This window comes from Pinus tabuliformis, chromosome X (genome assembly GCF_031772625.1).
Source record: "Pinus tabuliformis cultivar Carrire ecotype Pingquan chromosome X, CPIR1, whole genome shotgun sequence".
In the NCBI taxonomy this organism is placed as follows: Eukaryota; Viridiplantae; Streptophyta; class Pinopsida; order Pinales; family Pinaceae; genus Pinus; species Pinus tabuliformis.
Window position 1 is genome coordinate 617711329 of NC_142308.1, and position 23997 is coordinate 617735325.

Sequence of the window (23997 nt, forward strand, 5' to 3'; positions counted from 1 at the left end):
TTGATTTTTGTAGCTCAAGGAGGTACTTCTAGCCATGTGTCTTTGACTAGAAGGACCTTAGTTTTGCCTCTTTAGGAGCTTGCATGTGACATGAAAGGATGCATGTCAGTTGCATTCGACATACAAAGTTTTCCTATTGATTGCATGTGATATGTGGAGTGTGCAAGTGAGTTGCATGCATGCGGATGAGTTGCATGTGACATGCATGTAATGCTAACTAAATTTATGATGGGTACTTAGCTTAACTAAAATTAAGCTACTTATCTTCAGTTAACTTGATGAGCTTATTTTGGCCATCAATCTTAGCTTAGAAAAGTTATAACTTGAGCCTAAGGGTTAAGGAAAGAGACAATAACAACACAAGGTTGAGAGCGGCATCTCAGTGAGCGTGTACTCATACTGTGTCCAAGAGAGCGCAGATTCGTTGGATCAAATCCAGAGTATTGTAATTTGTATTTTCTCAGTTGGGCCATTATCCTAGGACGAGAGCCCAAGTAAGTTCTGAGTTTTATTGATGATGAACTGATTTGTTGGGTAGAAATTTGTCTGTGATTCAAATCATTAATTGCTTTCGCTAAGTATTTTCATTAGGATCAAGTTGTGTGTTTGTTCAGTAATTTATTGCTCTGAATTAAATATCGTGTGTTGGGTTTTAGAAAATCTAACATGGTATCAGAACCGAAACTTTGAATCAATCTTAAGATTTCAAGTATCATGTTTGTACCAGGTGGTTGGAGCCAGGTTCGATTGCGATTATACGAATTGAATTTTTTTAAGAGGGCAATGTAAATTGGTTGGTCGAGAGGAATATTTTTTGTGCTAATTTTTTTTTGGGTGGTTAATTGGGCCTTGTTTTAAAAAAAATAGAAAAATAAGGCATGAACGGTTGACAAAGGTGTTAGCCAGTTAAGTCGTCAATCGCACAAGCTGAGGTTGGCCGCAGAGGAGAACATGACACAGGAAGGAGGACTTAGTCGAGATAGTGGAGCAGTTTGCCATATGACATGAATGAGGATGTGTTTGTTAGTGCTTTAGAGATAGATTCAGACATGCAAGCGAGAGTTGGTGTGAGTACCATACTTGTAGTTAATGGGGTTGGAACAATGGTATTCTAGCGAGAATAAAGAGGATCTTTGGAGGTTGCAGGGTTGTTATGTCCCAGGGTTGAAGACAAACTTGCTCTCAGTCTCAACGTTGGAAGATGCAGGGTATGATGTTAAGTTCCAGAAGGGCCAAGTATTCATACATTCAGAGGGAGATACCCAGGACACAACAATCAGGCTTGGTGCTAGAAAGGGTAAGTTGTACATCTTACAAGGCCAACCTGTAAGCAAATCCAAGGGGATCTTTTATTGTGGATCAATGTTAGTGATAGACATTGAGAAAAAATTTTCAGACTGAGTTGATACCAAGGACTCAACGTTCTAATCTCGGATATCTCCCTCTGAATGTAAGGAGTGAGTTGAGATGGGTAAGAGGTTCTTCCAGATCTGTCATGACTAGTTGGTATGAGCTAACATTGATGGATGCTTAGGAGTAGGCTCCTATGAGCATGATTGGAAGGAACAAGTCTTCAAATCAGAGTCTGAAGCAAGTAGCACGAAAGTATTCCAGTTTAGAGGGAGAAACTACAATAATGGATGATGTAATGGGATTGGAGATGGATCTAGGTGGAGGAGGTTCTTGTAGAAGTACCTCCCTCTCTAAGAGGGATTGTTGATTTTTGTAGCTCGTGTAGGTAATTCTAGTTTCGTGTCGTGACTAGAAGGACCTTTGTTTTTCCTTTTAAGGAGCTTGCATGTAACATGCGAGACATGCTCGTGAGTTGCATGTGACATGCAGAATTTGCATATTGATTGCATGTGATGTATAGAGTGTGCAAGTGAGTTGCATGCATGCGAATGTGTTGGATGTGACATGCATATAAAAGAAGTTAAATTTATGATTGGTACTTGAGTTAAAGTAATGAAAGCTAAATGTAAGAAAGTTAACTTGATGAGTTAAGTTTGGCTGTCGATCTTAGTTTAGAAATTTATAAATTGAGCCTAAGGGTTGAGGCAAAGACGCAACATCAACACAAGGTTGAGAGTGGCATCTCAGGGAGTGTGAGCTAGGTCTGAGAGAATGTAGAGGGGTTGGGGATCCTGATTTGCAAGAGAGAGAAGATTTGTTGGATCAGGTCTAGAGAATTGTAATTTGTATTTTCTCAACTTTGCTGGTATATCAAGATGGGAGCCCAAGTAAGTTATGAGTTTTATTAATGATGAACTGATTTGTTGGGCATAAATTTGTTTGTGATTTAGATCATTAGTTGCTTCTGCTAAATATTTTCTTTAGGAATCTAGTTGTGTGTTTGTTTAGTAATTTATTGCTTGGAATTAAATACTGTGTGTTGGGTTTTGGAAAATCTAACAAAGTGGATAAAAGGAAAAGGCCATTGCAAGGGTGAAGAAGTGGTGAACTTAGTCTAACTGAGGTTGAGAGAGAGAGAGACTAGAGCAAAGTGGATAGAAGAGAACGCATGCATTTAGATAGCTTGAAAGAAGACCTTGTAGACTTATTTAGCTCTAGAAGATGCCAAGTTACTACTAGATTCATGCATGTGCCCCAGTAGTTGTTGACTTACTGAAGCGACCTAGTTAACTCATCAACACATCCGGTCCAACTAAGATGTCTTGCCACATTCACTCAATGAAGTGACATAGTTAACTCATCGACATATGATTCCACAACTTTGATGACTTGCCACCTCACTCCAGCTCATGCATGCATCAAAATCTTGAAATGTGTCACAATCCAAATCAAAGGACAACCCTTATGGGTCTTGTGTCTCGTATTACGTGTGTTGGACACGCACCATCCATAAAACATGTCTGACACATTTTCCTTTGTGTCCTAAAATCAGGACACATGTTTGGACCTTGTTAAACAAGTGCCCTAATATATTTTGATTTTAGGACATGTCCCGTTAAAATCCCAAAGTAAACAGTGCCACGTCTTGATTTATTTTCATTTTTTCTGTCAATTTCGTGTCTCGTGTTGAATACTTGTATTTACGTGTCTTGTGTCCTTGTGTCATGTGACTTAGGTCACAACCAGACTGCCACATGTGACCACTGTTAAAAATAAAAAGCTGTCTGCATGTCCACAAGATTATACTCATTGGACTCAGTTTTCAGCGATGTTGCGAACATCGCGATCAGGATTAAATCGACAAGGGTTTGAAATTGGAAACAATCATAAAACTATGGATAAAATTGGTAAAAATCGGCAAAAAAATCAAGATTTTTTTCAAAAAAATGGGATTAAATTGCGTTTTTTTCAAAATGAAAAAATCGCAGATTTAATCGTTCCAGCGAAAAAATCGCTATTAAATCATGATTTTCGCTACACTGGTTTTCAGTGAGGAGTTCAAATATACGACCAGATTTGACATGTGACACGTTGAAAATAACCCTGCTTCGAATGTCTCTCAGAAATAGCTCATCGAATTTGTGAGCTTGAGCACCATCCCTGTTCACTCTTTAGCTGAGCAAAGGTTTTACATTTTACAAGCTTATATCCTCCTGATCCGGGTTCCCCTTCAGAGGAAACAACATGTTTTCCTTATATTCACAAGGACCCTTTTTGGGATGTCTGCTAAGGGATGTTAGTAAATTAGAATTGTCTCCAACACAACCTTAACTAGAGTTAATCTCCCACTTTGAGACAGGCACCTGTTACACTAGAAAAATATTGTACTCTCTATTTTGCCAATAAGCCAATGCCAATCATGTTTGTTCTAACCATTTGGTTTCAGTATGAAAGCCAAATATTAAATCCATATTTATAAATGTAAATAGTAGCTTTAGTGAGAAACTGGAATCTCTTTATTGATATTATTGAAGCTAATTGAAGATTTGTGAAAATTAATTCCCATTGTTGTAACCTAAATACTTGTGAAGAATCTCTTTTAACTTTCGTTCTTCAACCAGATAAGATAAAATAATTTTATTAATGTCCAACAAATGACCATAATAGGTCAACGGGACTGTCGGTTACAATGATTACATCATGCCAAGCCGGTGGACCAAATGGTCCCCTTTAACATTTCGTTTAAAAATCAGAAAATACATCTATAATCTAAGTAAATGTAAATGTAGAAGCTCTCGGCTTCGAAATAAAGCACTGCGATGAAGTAGAGAAGGAGAAGGAGAAGAAGAAGAAGCAGGGAAGGAGTCTCTTGTCCAGTTCCTACTCCTAACATCCTAGGTCGAGAGAAGAAAACTGAGAGAAGTTTGTCAAAGTCTGCTGTCCTGTGGGCATACTGCGCTGTCGCTACGGCATTGATCTGGTCTCAGTGTCCGTGGTTCGGTCAATGGTTCTTTTGGTGCCCCGCGCTGATGGTAGCGCCCTAAAGAAGTTCGTGATCTTGTGCGTGGTGTCCGATCTGGTGGGGGGCTGAAGAAAACGAGCCCGAAATCTGAAGGCCTCCCGGAGATAAATTGCAAGGCATCTTAGATCAACTTATATAAGGAAGCAGGTCAAAGTCTGAGAAGACCTGAAGAGACAATGGAAACGACCTCGAATCTCATAGTAAGTAGGGCATCCAAAGATGAAGTGTGTCTTTGTCTTTATCTCCTGTAAGTGACAGAGCTAGCAAATCCTATCTGCCCTATCGATGTGGTGATTTGTCTCCACGCAGAGTCTATGAGACCCAACTCTGAGCTGCCTGAGGGGGATTCTAAGGCATGCATCCAATGCTAGAACGTGTACTGGGATCTGATGATGACCCCATCCCCGATCTCCAGGCAATGCTCCGCGTAGAAGGCCATTTTTGGACGCAACCCATTGGGAGGATTGGTCCATGTAGTCCGAATGTATCGTTTGTAAATATCCTCCTTAATGATTTTATTCAGATCTTGCTGATTGGGAAGGAGATGGCCTAGAGCATTCAAAGAGTACTGAGAAGGAGAGAGAACCATTAGCAAAAATTAGAACATGGTCTACAAATAAAAGATGAGTGAGGTGCTCCTCCCCTCCAATCCTAACCCTTTTTTATGACTCTGTTTCTTTTGGATTCTTAAATAGCCCTGTGAAGCCGCTCTGCCACTAGTAAGAATAAACATGGAGATAGAGGGCACCCGTGCATTAGCTCTCTTGATGGAGTGAAGGAAAAAGTTGCAGACCCATTAATAAGAAGAGTGAATGAAAGAGAGGAAAGACAGCATGTCATTTTTAAAAAACCAACATTTATCAACAGCAATCTTAAGGATAACCAACAAGTCCTGTCATATGCCTTTGCTGTTATCTTCTTTGTTCTAATTGTTTGAAGACCTTTTGCAGGTCCGATAGCTTGGCATTTCTGTCTCCCTTCTAAAAAGGCAAATTATTCTGGGGAAATTGGATCCGAGAGTTCTCATTTTCTATAGTTTCCTGAACATTTGCCTTCATTTTTTTCAAGTCTTCATTTAGAAGCGCTCATAGTGTTTTAAAAATGTACCATATTATCATCCTCATCGCTATAGACATCTTGTGATAGTATTTTCAGGAATTCATGAAAGGGTTATCACCTTTTTATTAAAATCAATTTCGCAGTGATCAGTTTTGCTAGTGCCTTTTTCCTCGAGGTTTAATTATGGTAGCATTACCTTTTTAACCATCTCGTTGTTGTTCCTTGGACTAAAAATGTTCTGGATCTCCTTCTATTGATATCACTGACTCTAATTTCCATCTAATAAACTTGTTAATGTTATTCTTGTGTGATCCATTCTAAATGAAACCATCAGTTTCTGGAACCACAAGTTCAAATGTTATAACTTATTACATATTCCCCTCTAGCGGAAACTCAATGTTGGCCCTGCTGTTGCAATACTTCAATGTAAATCCTTGAAGATTATGTACTTTAGTAATTACGGCTATAGGGTTAGTTGAAGGCACATTTAAAATTACAACATCTATACATGTTTCACTCACATCCCACATGGATTGAATGAGGATAGAACCTAAAATGTAACTCACGTAAACATGATTGTGGACATGGTGGTAGGACGTCCCTTCATGAATATTATTTCTCGCTAGTTGTTTTCATCTGTAATAGTCTTTTATACTTTATATAGCCATTAATTTCTAATAATTTACATTAGTGGTTTTTTGTCAAGTTTATTAATAAGAAGAGTGAATGAAAGAGAGGAAAGACAGCATGTCATTTTTAAAAAACCAATATTTATCAACAGCAATCTTAAGGATAACCAACAAGTCCTGTCATATGCCTTTGCTGTTATCTTCTTTGTTCTAATTGTTTGAAGACCTTTTGCAGGTCCGATAGCTTGGCATTTCTGTCTCCCTTCTAAAAAGGAAAATTATTCTGGGGAAATTGGATCCGAGAGTTCTCATTTTCTATAGTTACCTGAACATTTGCCTTCATTTTTTTCAAGTCTTCATTTAGAAGCGCTCATAGTGTTTTAACTTATTACATATTCCCCTCTAGCGGAAACTCAATGTTGGCCCTACTGTTGCAATACTTCAATGTAAATCCTTGAAGATTATGTACTTTAGTAATTACGGCTATAGGGTTAGTTGAAGGCACATTTAAAATTACAACATCTATACATGTTTCACTCACATCCCACATGGATTGAATGAGGATAGAACCTAAAATGTAACTCACGTAAACATGATTGTGGACATGGTGGTAGGACGTCCCTTCATGAATATTATTTCTCGCTAGTTGTTTTCATCTGTAATAGTCTTTTATACTTTATATAGCCATTAATTTCTAATAATTTACATTAGTGGTTTTTTGTCAAGTTTATTGTGAAGTAAATGATTTGTATTGCCTGAAAACCAAAGAGTACATTTAAGTCTTTGAATTCTGACATGGGCGGTCACTATGAAAACCTGATCATACCCAGAATTTCAATCTTTTTCAAAAGAGAAGAAGACAAGATTCTGCATAGAGATTCAAAGATCAAAATACATACACTAAAATCAGGACCTGAGAAATATTGACTGAGAAATACAGAACTGAAACATAGAAAGCTAAGAAAAACAGACTAAGAGTCACGTTAAGAGGAATTATATGAATCTATGGCTTCAACAGGTAATAATTTACATTATTGTTGAAAAAATTGACATCAGAAAAAAATCAGTGAGGCTTCAAAATACAACTTTTGACAACATTGGTAAAAAAAATCAATAAAAATCAGCAAATCATGACAAGCATTAGAAAATACAAAATAAATTTATTTTGTTCAGTTTTTTAAACATATAAACCAACAACAGCATCAAAAAAGCATAGTTGCCCATAAATATGGGAAAACATTCATATATATGAAGTAGTGGATGTCAAATAAAAAGTGATACATCAAACTTGACACAGAATACTGAACCCTGATAGCTGTCCAGTCAAGGACTTGAAAGTGGACACCCAATACAAAATGACATTAAAAATGTAAATATATCTCATCATTATAAGTCAAAACCATGGTGTACCACTTGGCATTTATATAGGATGGTTGAGATAAGAGGAGTCTAGGTAGGTGTATACTTAGCAATCCGTTAGTTGGAAAATTTTGTCTTCAGTTATGTTCATATGCCCTTTGTTGTTCTCAAGTCTGGAAGTATCTAAGCATAAAGACACAAGGCAGTTGAAATTTATAACCTAGATTCATGAGGATGAGTTTATGCATATATGCTAGTGTTTTAGTGTCTTCCCATTGAATCATAGTGTTGCAATAGGTGAAGGTGTTGGTCAAGACAATACAAGACAATACTTGAAGTTGTCTTTAAGGTTTCCTTTTGCATAGATGGTGTTCCGGAATATATTTGTGTCCTACCCCTTCAATCCGACCCTCCAATCAAAATATAAATCCTCATTGCACCAAATGCTGCACATACATATAGAAGAAATGTCACTTTTCACTAGTATTCTTGCTTCAAAATAAATTGCTGTACGATGAACAGTTGTTGTCAGCTTGCATTTACTATATGATTTCTGATTTCCTTTTCTGTATGAATGAACGTTGAGAAACTACATACCTAGTTTGTTTAGGACTTTAGAAGTTTATAGTGATAAAAAGATAGCTCATGAATGTTATTTTAATTGGTGATTCAATTGCATCCACCTTACTAATTGCCATAGTGTCATGTTGTTGCACCAGCTGTTTGGAATAAAGGGAAGTAAAATAATGTGCAAGTTTGAGAATAAATTGTTAACATTTGAAGGACATCATGGATTGAAGTACACATTGACCAACAATATGAAGGATAGTTGAAGAAATTTAAATGATATTTGTTAACAAAGTTTGTAAACCCCTCAACAATGTGACCTTTCTTCACAACTCCAACATGTGGGATGGATGCAATAAGATAGCTGCTTCCTGTTCGTACATGATTATTTGTTGTATAAATGTAGTATTTTCTCAAAAAAAATGCACAAATGACTAGTAGTTACACAACAAAAGGGATGATCGAGTAACTCACCAATTCCACAGTTGCTTACACAATTATTTTGATTATTAGCTTCTCGATAACCACATACATCATTGCACCCAATCTTGGGTGCAAGGTAGGATGACCAATACCTCCCTCAACTCCACCTATTAACTCAAACATGACCATTTCCCATGCTCCCCAAATCTAGTGCCATAGAGTTGTCCCTGTTTAGGGGAAAAAATGTTTCTAGGTTGAAAAAGAAACAAATCCATGATTTGGTGGTAACATCAATATAAACAAGCTTTGTTGTCTTGAAAGGCAGTCAAGTACATTGCTAAAATTATTTCCACAATGGCTTTGATCCTTGCTATTATAAAAAAATAACAAACTTTAAGCATTAATGGTGATGAGAACAATGGTTTGGCCCTCCTAAGGTTGGTTGTTGACCAACACCTTCCCTTTTCATTCCCTAACCACTGTAGCATCAAATGAGTTAAAAAAACCAAAATTGACAATTTAAGCTGGAAAAAATTGGCATGAATATTTTCCTTGATTTTTGCCTTTTTTTTCCTCAAATTTTGTTGCTTTTTCTATAAAATAACATCTCGATTTTATTGGGCTGATTTTTCATTTGAGGTTTGAAATTGACAATGCTTTCATCTATGGTTTATATAGTCATTAACTTCTTAGACTTCGTGTCTTTTGTAGAGAATCATTATCCCTTCCATTCTCACATGTAATGGAACATATATTGCTTGACAATAGATGACTGTTAGACCCATAATCTTTGATTAACAATCTAGGTGTCTAGGCTTTACATTTATAGTGATAATTATATCCCTAATTATGCATTCTCTCTATGATCAGGATTCAGAACACATGCATGAACTGTGATGCATCTATTTAGTTGGTAAATACTAAATAGAACAAAATATACTTCGTAATTATATTTTGTTCTATGTATGTAAGTGCAATAAGAAGAGCAAATATTAAAAGCTCTTGACAGAAGGAGCCACATAGCTTTGCTTATTAGGTAACAAGTGCCACACAAATGGTCCCACAAAGATTAACAACACCTCATTAAATCTGTTCATGTAGATAAAGCTCCAACAATGATAACTTCAGACAAATGCACTAGACAATATTACCACATTTTTTTAACATCCGCCCTAATCATGACTAGGGTAGCAAAGATGTATGCATGGGAAGATAGATGATCTCCACTTTTGTCATGGATATAATACAGAGTGAAAGCGAACAATGCCATCAACAATCAGATCCTTGTTAAATTTTTCAGGTGTACAATTTCGTAACTTCAAGGACCAACACTGAAACAACCACTTTCCCATTATGAACCACTGACAACAGCCTCTTGAGAATCACTAAAGTAAGTAGAGGGCACTAATACATTCCTCCAGACTCCAAAGAAGTTCGCACGAACCTTTTTAGAATTAGCGAAGAAAACAAAGTAGACACTATTCCATTTGTAACAAAGGCTATGCAAAATCATCAAAGTTGGAACACAAACCACACTGTTGGAACAAAAGCAAGTTGAAACTTGAAACTGAAAGTGATTTGACAAGTTATAAGAGTCGACCGTCAACAACCATTCATCCAGTCACACAAACCATGTTGTCAAGATGGGGAAGAGGCTCAAGAAGTGTTCTAAATGCACATGAGCCAAATAAAGCACCAAACAAATGATGCCATCAAGAACTTGTTCAATGGAGACTGTTGCTTTGGTCATTCAATGAAAGGAGTGCAATGCTATCAAACACATGATCAACATTAGCACCAATTTTTTCAACATGTATTACAGTATTTGTAAGCCTTCTAATATAGTTTGTCCAATGAGGACTGTCTTGTTCACATGGATTTTCACAAACAATTAACTCTTTAGCACATGCAGGCTTTTGGATGTCACCATTGACTCACCGTCAAGTTTTTACCTTCGAGCACATCAACTATCTTTCTTTTCCAATCTAAATTAGTGACGTTTACAAGTTTGGAAGTCATTGTGTGAACACAGGAAACTGCAAACTTGATCACAAAAAATAGAATATGCTAGATCTGATAAAAGCAAATTGAAAGCAATGAAAAAATATTAGCCATCTTAGAAAAAACCATCTCAAATAGAAGTTGTATGACAAAGTTATAGTCTCCAAAGCTTTACTCTCAAAATGGGAACTTTCAAACAATATAAATTTTTGAAAGATGCTAAAATCAAAGGTTTTCAGAAACGTAAACTTTACAAAAATATTAATAATCATCAGACAAATCTAAGGGGTTAAAATGGTAAATCTTGAAAAACTAAATTTATTTCTGTGTTTTTTCACATAGAATTTAGAAATGGCATCTATTTTTGCTTTGAGCTATGGCTTGTCCAGAAAATATTGCTGCTAAGTTTGATTAAAAACAGACAATTTCAGCCCTATTGGAAGTCCTAATTGTGTAAAAACTTCAAACGATTTCTTCAAACCCTAAAAATATGGCACAATTCTTCCAGTGCTAGATATAACCTCTAAACTAAATAAAAAAGAAAGTATTGGTGATCGAGAGTTGAATAAAAAAGGAGCCCAAAACCCTTGAAGCTTTGCCAAAAATGGTGTCAAAACCATTGAATCTTTGTTGAAGCATGATGGATGCCTTCAAACCCTAAAGGACGCAAAAGACACAGATGCCCAAGTTGTGGCACACCCAAAGATTAAGCTTATATTATCTTATAGGGTGTGAAATATTTTCTCCTTTGTAAAATTAGCCCTTACTATTTCCTTTAAAATTTATTGTTTCCTTAATTTTGACAAGGGTTGAAGATGGAGTCATTTCTAGATAGGCATGATTTTCACTAAATTATCTGGAGAAAAAGCTCCGAGCTTTTCTTGAACAAGGGCTTCTTTCAAAGCGTTCTAGGAGTATCAACATTCCAAGATTTAAAAACTGTCATGTTTTGGAGAGTATGTGGTGCTAGACTTTATGTTAGATGTTTCTTCACCTGCTTTTCCAAGTACACATCTTAAGGGGCTCAAGCTTCCATTTTTGTCTAAATTTTCAGGGTCGATGACTTACTGTATCCCAAATAGTGTAGAGGAAAAGTTAATATCAATGATGAGATTCCTTTAAATAGACCTGGTTCTAGTTGTAACCATTTTCTTAATTTTGATCTGGGGTGTCTTGTTAAAGAGCCTATCCTTCTTTGATAGAGTAGACTCCCGAAGATCTATACCAGATAACACTATCATCTAGATGGCACTGTAGATGTGATGTGCCTTTTAGAGTGGAGAATTGAAATATCCGTTTGTCCAACAAGTCATGTTGCTATTACATGGGTGATACCAACTCTTCTAATAAGGAGGTAATCCCTCACTACACAAAAACAGTTTTGACGTTGTCAGAATGTTCTTGAGAATGAGTTTTGGAGATCCTCTTTTAGATATAAGGGATTAATATGCCATGATACGGTCATCCTAGTTTTGAGTTGAATTGCCCCACATTTGGTATGAAGAATGATCCTGGATGAGGTTGTAAGATTGTTTTAAAGTTTATGGTTTTACATATCTGTTAGTCTTCTCTTTTTGGATTTCAATTATATAATAATCTTATAGATGGCGATATTTTTTTAAAGAAGGGTCATTGTCCTCCATCTTGTTTCTTAGCTGATTAGATTTCATTACCTTTTAATTTAGTTTTTTTTGTTGTCCCAAAGAAAACCTTGTGAGGTTCCCTCCTCTTCCCTGGAATATATGGATGTAGAGTGGCTCAATCGTCAGCTACATTAGTGGTTGGAAACTCTGAGGGACTCAGCTGGACTTTTAAAAATGGGTTCAAATATGGAAAAACTTTTGAAATTTTAATGTTTGAAGGTAATAATATACTTTATTTATTCATCAGAGATTCACGATTCTTACTGGACAGCCAGAATTATCAAAACTACTTAATAAGACTGCATTACTAATTGAGATCGTCAAGCAGGCAATTATTTTATAGATATTCAGTGGTCTTGTGTATGAAGTTGGCTGTCTTTGGTCTCTTCACGGAGGCATATAGCTGTTGGAATATCGGAAAAGAGCTGCTTCAATGAATACTTGCAAAACAGCTTACAAAACCCTTTTACATTCCTATTTTATCACAATTTGCATATCGCTGCGTTGAAAACAATGAAAAATGAGTGATTCACAGTATATCTATAGTCTGAATATGTTTCCTTTGGGTTTTTGATAAAATCTGAGATCTGTTTTAGGATTTGGATGTAATATTTTATTTTAATGTTGTTAGTTTTTGTAGCATCGTACAAGTGTTCTAGTCTCCTTAGGTCAGATAGGCTAAGAAACACTAGATATCCAGAACCCATTTTTTTTTTCAGGATAAACACCTAGAGATGACTTAATTAGGATAATTAATCAATAATTAAATATTGCCTAAGTTCAACTTAGTAGAAGTGTGATTAATTAAAATGAACTAATTGAGAAATGTGAGATTTCCCTAGAAACTCACATGGATCAACTCAGATGATCTTTTAGCCGTTGATGGGGATCTAATCATGGCCGTTGGTTCGCCAGTGAGGGATTATAAGAGGAGGTTGATGGGGTTGGAGATAGACACACAAGAGAGATCGATTTCCTTGGCAAATTGAGCATCCAGTAGTTGAGGAGAGAGAGTTCGAGCCAGAGGGGACACAAAGATAGTGAGGGAGCAAAGACAACGAGTTTCGAGGAATTTTTCTAGTTCCAGAGAGGTAGCAACAAGTAGCAAAACTATTCCACAGAGAGGCTGCACAGGTGCTTTAGTAAACAGTTCGATTCAACTGAGAAGGAGGTTGATTCAACTTCGAAAAGCAAGGAAAATTTTCTAGAGGGCCGAATAATCACTTCCAGCCATAGTATTCAAAACCGGCCTAGCTAATTGGTTACCGGTCTAACTAGCCGGTTAGCAGGCCCACTGGTTGGAACCGGTCAAAAGACCCGGTCAGACACCCTCTGTGGAAAAAAAGGCAGCTAACCGGTCCTAACTGGCCGGTTTAGGACCGAACTGGCTAGTTTTTCAACCGTGAACCCAGTCAACGCATTTTTGAAACTAGGGGAGCTTTCCCTCCAAAAACACCCTCTCCAAGCCTTTAAGAGGCCCCACTCCCTCTCATTTGTCTCACACATCTAATTTGGAGTGTTTACGAGTGTTTGTGAGCTTGGAGAGTGTTGAGTTTTTGCCGGAGTAGTCATCTTGGAGTTGGAGTTGGAGCTATTTTGGAGATAGTTTGTAGCTATCAGTGGAGTTGCCATCTTCAAGAGGAGGCTAAGGAAGCTAGTTTGCATTTCCAGGTAAGGATTTTCACTTGAAAATTCCTCATTTGACTGCTGTCCGTGAATTAATTTTTTTTATGTGCTACAAATTTATAAACTTCTCACTTCTATCATCTATGGGCTCTAAATGGCCTATAAAGTCAAAAAACAATGCTGCAAGCTATGAGGCCATTGGCCTACTACAAGACTACAATGTACAGATGATCAATCATCAAGTTCATCACCACTACTAGCTACAGGATCATCATTAGGAGCTACATAGACATCATCTGGTTCAGAGTCTGAGGATGCCTCAGCTTGATCTGCAAACTCAGTATCAATGCCACAAATAGCAATAGAAGTGGACCTAATGGAAGCCCAAGTTTGTCGATCTGCACGATTAGTGCCTCCCATTGGTTCTTTGCCTTTCCTTGATGCCGCTACTGATCCTGGTTCTGATGCCGCCACATAATCTGCTTCATCCCCCGCTAAAGCCATGTAGATATCAAAATCAGCCTCAAACACAGGATCTCCAGTCTCCTCCACCCATTCTGATGTTGGATCAATATCGTCTAACACAATGGGATCTAGATCAGTTGTTTTGCTCATCATTTGGTTCCTCCTCAGTCGAAGGTTGTATTGCACGAAAACAAGATTATTTAACCGTTTTTGTTCCAAATGGTTTCTCTTCTTCATGTGTATGCGCTAAAAACAGACCAATTCGCTCACAACCTGAAGCACTACAAATTTGACGGAGGACTCTAATTGCAAACCTTTGCAATTGAGGACACTGGCCACCAAATGACTCCCACCAATGTGCTGCAAAGAAAAAGACATTAATTAGTAACTTAGTTTATAATTTGAATTGTAAAGAACGTAAACAATTTTAACTTGAAAAGAAAAACAAATTGGAAATTGGAATTGCTTACTTGGTTGGTCCACATCTCTTGCCATCTTTGCCAAAAGTACCACTTTCCATAGTGAAAACAGTAAGTTGTCTATGTATTTCCAACTGGTCTGCATGGTTAGGGACCATGCGCTCCAAGCAATCAATCAATCCAGCTCTGACCTCCGCATCATGCAGATCTTCTAGCCGATTTTTATAATGATACTTTGGGTTCAAAAAATACCCAGCTGCATGTATAGGACGATGGAGTTGATTGTTCCATCTGTTATCAATGATCTCCCATATACGACCATATTTAGCTAACCTGTCCTTGTAAGCTCCCCGTATCTGCTCCTTTGCCTGATCCATAGCCTCATAAATGTAGCCCATGGCCAATTTTTCCCCATCCACCATCCTTAGCACCTTAACAAGGGGCTCGGTAATTTTCACAAGCTCTACAGACCTTTTCTAGAAATAACTGTCTAACACTTTCTTTTTGGTGTATTTTCCATCTGGTCTACGAGCCCATCGAGATTCAGACCATTCTTCAGAGGAAAACATTTTCTGCAAGTTTTTATGTTGACCATTGAGACATTGCAACGTGAGGAAGTGAGTTGCAAATCTCGTAATTGCAGGCCTAACAAGCTCTTTGCCCCAATGTTTTTCTTCATTAGGCTCAATACCCATGAGTGGTTGTAAATGTATTTTGTAATGCACTTGGCATGCTCTACAGTGTTTTTCACCCACTCCACTTTGCCTTTATCCTCAAGCATGAGGTCTATGCAATGTGCAGCACATGGAGTCCAAAATATGGTCTTATATTTGGTCTCAAGCATCTTTTAAGCAGTGAGATGTTTGAACATGCCTTTTTTGATCCCTCTTGGTGCTTAATAGATCCGGGATGAAGATCTGGGATCTATGCTAGTGAATATGATCAACCAAACATCAAGTATAATGTCAAATTCCAGATAGGATTGAGTGTGGTAAAAAACTGTTTATGTCAATTTCTACGTATTTTTAATTGTTAGAATATTGCAAATTTACAGTAAAACTGATATTTGAGATTGTTTTGTTGTTCATTGTTAATAGTTTGTATGTATTGTGTAGCTGTGAGCAATTTGTTTCAGGCAAGAAAGATATATTTTTTCTCCCTCTTTATTAGGGTGTGATTTACATCACCATCCTCTTTGATTTTTTCCGTCTTATATTGCAGCTATGGGATATAAACATGGAATCTAGGCCAGTTGCGACATTCAGAGTCCATGAATATCTACGACCCAAGGTTAGTGCCTGTATCATTAGAGTTTATACTCTAGATGGTTTGTGATATTTTTAAAAGTTGATCTGAGCATCCAATATGGTTTGAGTTTTCATTACGAGTAATTATTTAACTAATCCATAATATTTTTGATTGGTAGAAAGTAGAATACTACAATAAACAAGTTCTGCTCAATTCAACATGATTGCTAAGATGTCAAATCTAGCCAAGGGAATGCTTTTACCATCTTCCTCATAATACATCACTAAAGATTTCTAAACATCTAGTTGGAGAGATATGCAACTAAATGGAGTATTACAATGTTCAAAAAGATTAAATACAGTGCAGATGTAGATGGATGTAGTTAGTTTTAAAATTAAAATCAAATGGCCAGAGTAAAGTACTCTAATGTTATGATGTCCTGGATTTGGTTGTGGTCATAAGATTCATTAATTAGAAAGATTTATTATGATGGCAATCCCTTTTTGTAATCCATTAAAGGGTCATTATAAGACTACCTCCAATCTCTGGAAATTTGTCGTTCGGAAATCAAATCTATCTTGATAATACTGGAATATGGAGAAGCCTTAGATGTCTGTAGAAAGCATTGTTTGTCAGCAGTTGGCGCCCTATGTAAACAATTAACTTCTGTTGAATTCAACCAGCCTCCCGTCTCCTTATCCCACACATCTCCTCAGGTGTGTAAACTTCTCTAAGCTAACTCTCTTATCTAGTATGCTTCCTGCAACAAGGATATAAATCAATCCCTATTAGAGGGGAATGCCCATATAGATCTTGCTGCCTAGTTACATAGACTCTTTTGTCCATCGAAGTCCTGTGCAATTCCCTCTTTACTGTTTGCCATACAATGATACATGTCAAATTCTTCTTTGAACGTCTGACATTGGGAATTTAGAGATGAAAGATTGTAGGTCTTTCTACCACATGACAACTCCAGAAAGGACAGTTTGTGCCACATACATGGACAGCATAGCCCATGCAATGGATAACAAGAACATGCCAGGAATCATTCCCATTCATAACTCCTACATTCCTCTTGGCCGCCAACATCACCCTTTGAGCTTGTATGTTGGTCAAGCCAAAAATCCATGCCTCCCTAGGAATTGTACAAATGTTCCATGCTATCAGCAGGAGGCCTCTCAACCACCTTTTTTCCCAAAGGAGCTGCATAAGAAGCTTCTCCAACTAACTAAATCCTGGTTTAGAGGGGAAAGTTGCAAGAGGAGTAACATACGTCTAGCAGCAAGCTACTAGGATTATATCAACTGGTTATTTTCCCTGCTAGTGATATATCATAAATGTACCATTTCTGTAAATTTTTTTATATCTTTCAACTAGCTATTTTCACAGTTTTGCTGGTTGCATATTAATAGCAAAGTTATCCTAAGTGCGTTGTTATCTATCTAGGTTAAATAATTGTCTGTTTTTTGAAAAGCCAGTCTGGGAGGACTTTCCATCCAATAATAAGGGCCTGTCCTTTTCTTACTAACCTCTACACCTGTTCATAGTTATCAGAACTGGACCGGTCATTGAACCAGTAGACCCCCCAGACCTGGAACTGGTCAGAACCGTACAGAAACTGGTAAAGAAACTGGACCAAAAAACCGGTCAACCAAAAACACATAAAATGTTCAAATTTTAAAGAAAAACATATATATTCATGTGTATCCATATGAGTCGAAACCATTTATGTACAAATAAGCAAAAGTTCTCATTTATATAGCATGTAAGGGTGCACATAATCAAAATAACACTGATTGCAATCCATCTCTAAACCAAAAATACATCAGAAAACAAGCTCCACATGGCCTTTTGCATACAAAAAAATTATGCTACAACAAATACCTACATATCATCAAAATCATTGCCTATATTGGGATCTTAGTCATCAATATCACCCTCTAAGCATTAAAATAAGATAAAAAAATCATAGCATGTCTAGTCAAGATTTTGTTTGAGTGATGGGTAATTTTTTTAGTAGGATCATGATAGAGGAGTTCAACAACCAATGCCACTAACATCAAGGTACATAGGGGGCTTGGTGCTCTTGATTAAATACTAGCTCCATACCCTCGTACATGAGAAAATATAATGTAGTGTTGCAATCCCCCCAATCCTGAAATCCTGGAAAACTGTTAAGTCTACCAGATTTTGAGTGAGATCTAAAATGCTACTTTCTCCATATGAAATCCAATGAGGTCAAAATCACATTCAAACATCCTAAGTCATTTCATGGTAATGTTAAAAATTTAAGTAAAAGGACGCCCTTTTACTTTAAGAATTTAACATTACCATGAAATGTATAGCAATAGTAGGGCCATATGTTTGAATATTAAGCACCTATTATGGGCTAGTGCCCAACTACAACAAACATTAAAAGAAAAAAAGCAAAACAGGTCCCACTTTCTATGTTCTATGTGACTTTACTGTACCAAAGCGGACAAAAACGGGTCAAGTCACTGGTTCGAAATGGTTTTTGCCTCAAAATGGCCGGACCAGTGCGAACTGGCTTGTCTGGTTCGGTCCTTATAACACTGCACCTGTTTCTTTAGCAAAGATATTATGGGAGTGTGTTGTTCCTTTTACAACACTTTGTTTGATCTTTTGTATACATAGTCATCTGCAAATTGCTGCACATTAAGCAACTGTTCTCCATTAGAGAAACTTGTTACTGCAACCTTGGCTATAACTTGCTATTGCAACCACTTTAAACAGGTTTTGTTACTTGTCCACCATGCATCCCTTTTATATAATCTTGTGCTTCCCTAGGTGGATTAGGGTGGTCAACTTAAGCCGGGTCTGATCTTCTATTGTCTTATGCTCTTTATGAGCGTGTCCCGTCTTAATTGTTCCTGTGTTGACACCAGTCACCCCTGTTGTCTGAAAGAAATGCTTTTTCAGCTTCACAGAGGTCCTCAGCTGTTAACTTGTTCTAGGCCTTAGGGTCCGAATGTCCAGGAGAGAAGCCATGAACCATCAAGTGTCTGAAAGAACAGCTTTGCAGCTTCACTGAGGTCACTAGCTCACTAGCTCACTTGTAATTTGCTATCTAGTCCAAATATTGAAGAGAGAAGTTATGCAAACATTTCCTTCTTAGAAGTTCCCTAACATTTTGCACAGGAAGCTATCAATGCCCTAAACAAATCTGTATCTCTTTACCTGAGCTTGCAGATTCAACAGTCCTTGAAAAATTCTTGATTTCCTGAGACTGAAACTTTAGTCCAAATTGCAGAATTGGATTGAAACTTGCGGAAATGGATACCAGTGAATGAAATAATCAAAATGTTGTGACAACAAAGGAGGTCCACCTTACAGATTATAAAGTACAAGCAATGTGCAGGATCTGTTACCAGGAAGTAATATGTTTACACAACACTAAAAATATATTAATAATGACTCTAATGTGGGTAAATAATAATCATTAACAAATCTTTGTATAAAAAATAACATTATAAAAATGAGTTCAGAACCAGCATCAATACATTTTATGTCAGGATCTTTTGAACACCGTGAGATTTGCATCTCAATTGTGTTTTTTAATTGCTGTTGGTGCTTAATAGATCTGGAGCTAAGATGGATCTAGATGGGTAACATGACATTCCGTCCACTTTGCTTCTCAGTTAATTCTGGACAAATTTGTGCTTAGTTGTGAGTATGTTACTATGGATGATTTTTGGGAAATTCATTTTCTTCCCCTAATTTAAAATCAGTTAGGTATCAGGATCATCCCACTTTTTGGTATGGTTTTACTAAATTGTTCCTGTTTGGATCCTTTTTGTCTAGATCTTGGCAATTTTAGTTCAATGCACCTCATTTTTACTTATCATCCAGTCGTCCAGTGCTGGGAAATCCAAAATCCTTAATTCCCTGTGTTGCTAGTGTTGGGAGACTTGGCCAGAAACTGTGAGTTGGAGTTTGTTCAAGCTGCTACTGAAATCAGTACTTTGCTAAAACTTGTCAGCAATAAAAAATTCTGGAAACTTGTCAAGACTTGCTCAAAACTCGGAATACTTGTCCAACACTGTCATTATTACTTTTTCTGTACTAAATTTCCTCTATGTTATAGTTTTTATTTGCAAAATTTTACTGATTCTTTAACTGAGTTTTGCTGAACCCCAAGATTACTGAGTCTTTGCAGTGTTAGACTCTCGGACTCTCCTAACCTTTTGTTGGTGCTTTTAGTATGTGATTCCTGTTGGAACCTTTTGTCAAGATCTCGGCAATTTTATTTCAATATACATCACTTTTACCTTTATCATCCAGTTGTCAGGGAGCTGGGAATCCTTTCATTTGTCTACATGCATGCAATTCCTGTCTTTTTCTTGGCATGGCTTGAAAATTTAGGTATCTATTTGAAGTTCTAACCCTATAGAGATTGTAACCGAGTAACATACATATGATGTGTGTTGTGTACTCATATACTTCTGCATATTAAGTATTGTTTTGCTACAAACTTGAAATCTCTTATTGATTTATTTTTCAGTTTTCTAGTCCAGTTATGACCATCCAATTCTTGGTACGGCTTTTGCTGAACATTTTCTGAATGGGTTCTTTAATCTAGATCATTTCATTCAGCTTTCAGCTGAGAAATCTTTATTCCCTGAAATGTGACATGTAATTCTCATGTCCGTTTTTAAAGTAATGTTGAAAATATGGTTAGTCTGTTAGAATCTATAATTTTCTACAGACCATGTGCAATATAATTACTAGGCATTCTTCTATGAAAGCTCATAGCGATCATGTATGCATGCTGTGCACTACAGTTCCATACACTCCGCATGCTACATCTCCTTTTAGTGCTCATCTAAAATCATATAGTAATTTATTATTTTTCACCTTTCTATAATCAATATGAAAAATGTGACTTTTATGTTCGCACTCTGGACTTGTGTTAGTCTGGAATTTATTTAATATCTAACGCAAACTCTTTAGTTCCTCAGTTTATGGTCTGAAGATTACTGAAGGGCTGGCTTATCGTTTTATGCAGTTATGTGATTTATATGAAAATGATTCAATTTTCGACAAATTTGAGTGTTGTTTAAGTGGAGATGGACTTCGTGTCGCAACTGGTTCATACAGGTGTGTACGTTGAACATATTTCTTGTGAAATGTCTTATTATTTATATTTTTGTCCAATAATATCTATATTCTTTAGGTATTTTTAATCTTCATTCATTCTCAGGCTTCAGCTTGTCAACCTGTTGCCTGATTGATTTGAAAACAATTTTTGCTGAACTTTGAATTTTATAATGTGTTGGTGGTTCGCATATATTCTTGTTGTACAATGCCATTAGTACAACTAATGAATTGGAAGATTTGTGGAATTATCAGTCGTAGGATTTCATATTCTGAATTTTTATTTCCTGTATTTTCAACAGCAACCTGTTTCGAGTTTTTGGTAGTGTTCCCTCTAGTGAAGAGGCAACCACATTAGAAGCTAGTAAAACTCCCAATAGGTAAGTTATATTTGCCCTCGTATTTTCCAAGCAAGTTGAAATATATCTCCAGTGTTATTATTTATATTTTATTTTTGTTGATTTTCTTTTAAGTAGTTCAATTGGGATATTCTGAACACTGTTTTTCCTACCATTAATTTGTTGATTCTCAGTAGGTTTGGAATATCGTTTTGTTTTAATAACTATGTCGCCATCGTTTTCCTTGGTTGTATGTTTTATTTGGTGTTTGTCTCAGAAGACGGAACATACAGGCCTCTTCTAAGACTTCAAGATCTCTTACGAGTCTTGCTCGCGTCCGCAATAGACGAGGTGGTTACATTACGCTTAATTTTTTGGTCGTCTTTTAGTCTTTGGTTTTGGTTGTGTTCTCTCGTTGCTTGCCCATTCAAGTTTATTCTGATGGAACCTATTTCTTCGTATTTTCTAAATCTGCTTTTTTGTTTATTTGTTCTTATTTCATAAAAAAATTCATCAGTTTAGAATACTATGGCCATGGACTGTTCATTTTCTGATCCTCAAACACTCGTTGATTGTTTTGCTATACCAGGAAATGAGAGCCCAGGAAGTGAGATGAATGGAGGCGGTTATGATTTTAGTACAAAGTTGCTTCACTTGGCATGGCATCCAACAGCAAATGTCATTGCCTGTGCCGCTTCGAATAGCTTGTACATGTATTATGCCTAAAATAAAAAAAATATTTTTGAAGTATTTAAAGAAAGTGATTTTTTTTTCCGTCTCCATCATTTGTGGAGCAGTTCCAGCAAAACTCCAGGCTTAATGCAACGTTTTATGTTCAAGAACTTGTTATATGAGCCTCCGATCATAGCTCATAGCATGTTCATTTACTGATCCCAAGCTATAAAGGCTGCGAGAAGCCTTTTATCAATGAAGTACCTGTCTTATCTGTCGGGAGAAGCGGCATAATTTGGTAATCAGGTTCAATGTTGATTCTTTCGGAATGGGTGCAATTTTAATTTTCTGTAGCGTTCATACATGGGCTGAGAATGTATCTAACAGTTATCACTATTTAAGAGGTCACTGATGTAGCTTAGGCTGAAACGAGGTGTCCAAATTTTCAGATTGTACTGTCATTTGGGGTAAATCATCAGGCAGTCTGATGATATTTCAAGGCTTGAAAGATTTACTGGCATCCGTTCTTACCTCTGTGAAAATATATGCCATATCGTATGAGGATAGGTATTAAGATCTACACTCAAGGGTTTGCAAAGGATTGACAGGTTTTGATGGCACATCTGGAGCAGCTTTCATGTAACAACACTTTTAGTTAAGATCCAAATGCAATCACGACATCCACATTTTTTCATTGATTTTTTAGGACAAGCAGTCAATTCGTGTAACTAAAGTGCCGAAGTTACTCCTTTTTTGGGAGGAATGCATACCTTATTTGATACATCATTTGTCATTTAATTCATTTAAATTACATTGAATTCCAAAACTACCGGAGGTGATCTTTGTATGAAATGTGTTTCCTTCAATGTAAACTGGGATGTGGCTCCTATAATGGCAGCTTGATAGTTAACATTTTCAGCATTAAGCTTATGTCAAGTTGCAATAATATTAAAACACTGTATGACAACCAACTAGTAAATTTGATTGCCAAAATTCTTTGTACGATTTGGTACATGTACATTTTCGGCAGTGAGCATGTTTTGATGCACAAGTTTCGTGTAAAGGAAATTCTGTGTCAGATTTTTGACAATTTTCTGGATATTAGATTTACACTGTCTGCCTTGGGGTCGCCCTATTACACAAGGAAAAATGTTACTGGTTGGATTCCTATTGTGGCATTAACTATGACATTTCTGAGGCCAATTTATATGCTGGCATAACTGAATTGTATTCTTACTGGTTTGCATCTTAGTTGTATTCTGTAAAGATTGCTTACCAGTGAAGTGGTATACCTAATGATTGTTTTGCAGTGGTGTCCTATACAGTGAAGCTTTTGCATTTGTGGTTGACTGCAAATTTCATGTTACTGTGGTTGATGGTAGATACAATTTTATTTTAAAGAAGGGGAAGCTTTGTTTTCATTGTAGGCAGATTTCTTGTATGGTCCCGTCACCTTAAAATTTTTCTCCCGAGTATATTATAGTAGTTTAGCGTTGTCTTTCCTTTTATGAGAAAGCTGTTGATAATGTCATTGTAGTATCTGACCTCATCACAATGCTAATCAAAGGTGCTGGTTGTTGTTCTGGCAAAGTCTGTGCACTAGAATTAACAGTTGGGAGGCTGGAAAGGAATGTTTCACTTTAGAAGATGCAACTAGAAATTATGTTGAGATTGTTTAAAACAAGTGCCATTTATTGATTTTCTAAAGATGAACCAAGATTTAAAACTATGCTCTAGCTATTGACTCAGAGACTGCTGGAATTGAAAATGTAGCGTTGTTTCAATATTTGACGATTTGGACTGATATACGATTGAAAGTATAGTGTTGTTTGGATATTTGACGATTTGGACCCATATAGGATTAAACTGGGTCAAGTCAGGACCACAATAGCGGATTATATGACCAAAATAGGTTGAAATCATCGAATATTTAGAATGTCTTGAAAATATTCCATGTTGCCTGTATTTCAAGGATTATCCTGAATCCATCTTGTTTGTTGAGAAAATAAGTCCTATGTGAGCACGAGGTTGGAGGTGGCTACGATAGTAGGGAAAGGC

At 36.7% G+C, this 23997-nt stretch overlaps 1 protein-coding gene across 2 annotated transcripts in view; it reads left to right on the top strand.

Annotated features, from left to right (window-relative positions):
• LOC149141539 (serine/threonine protein phosphatase 2A 55 kDa regulatory subunit B beta isoform-like) overlaps positions 1–22768 on the top strand; it is an 88372-nt gene extending 65604 nt beyond the window's left edge. Inside the window, exons 10-14 of one of the 2 annotated variants that reach the window (XM_089448831.1) lie at positions 15788–15856; positions 20841–20932; positions 21232–21309; positions 21545–21618; positions 21857–22768. In XM_089448831.1, the coding sequence (XP_089304957.1) occupies positions 15788–15856; positions 20841–20932; positions 21232–21309; positions 21545–21618; positions 21857–21993 (450 nt within the window). In that variant the 3' untranslated portion in view covers positions 21994–22768. The remainder of the gene's footprint in view (positions 1–15787; positions 15857–20840; positions 20933–21231; positions 21310–21544; positions 21619–21856) is intronic. The other variant, XM_089448832.1, reaches the window with a different exon arrangement.
• Positions 22769–23997: the final 1229 nt, after the last annotated feature.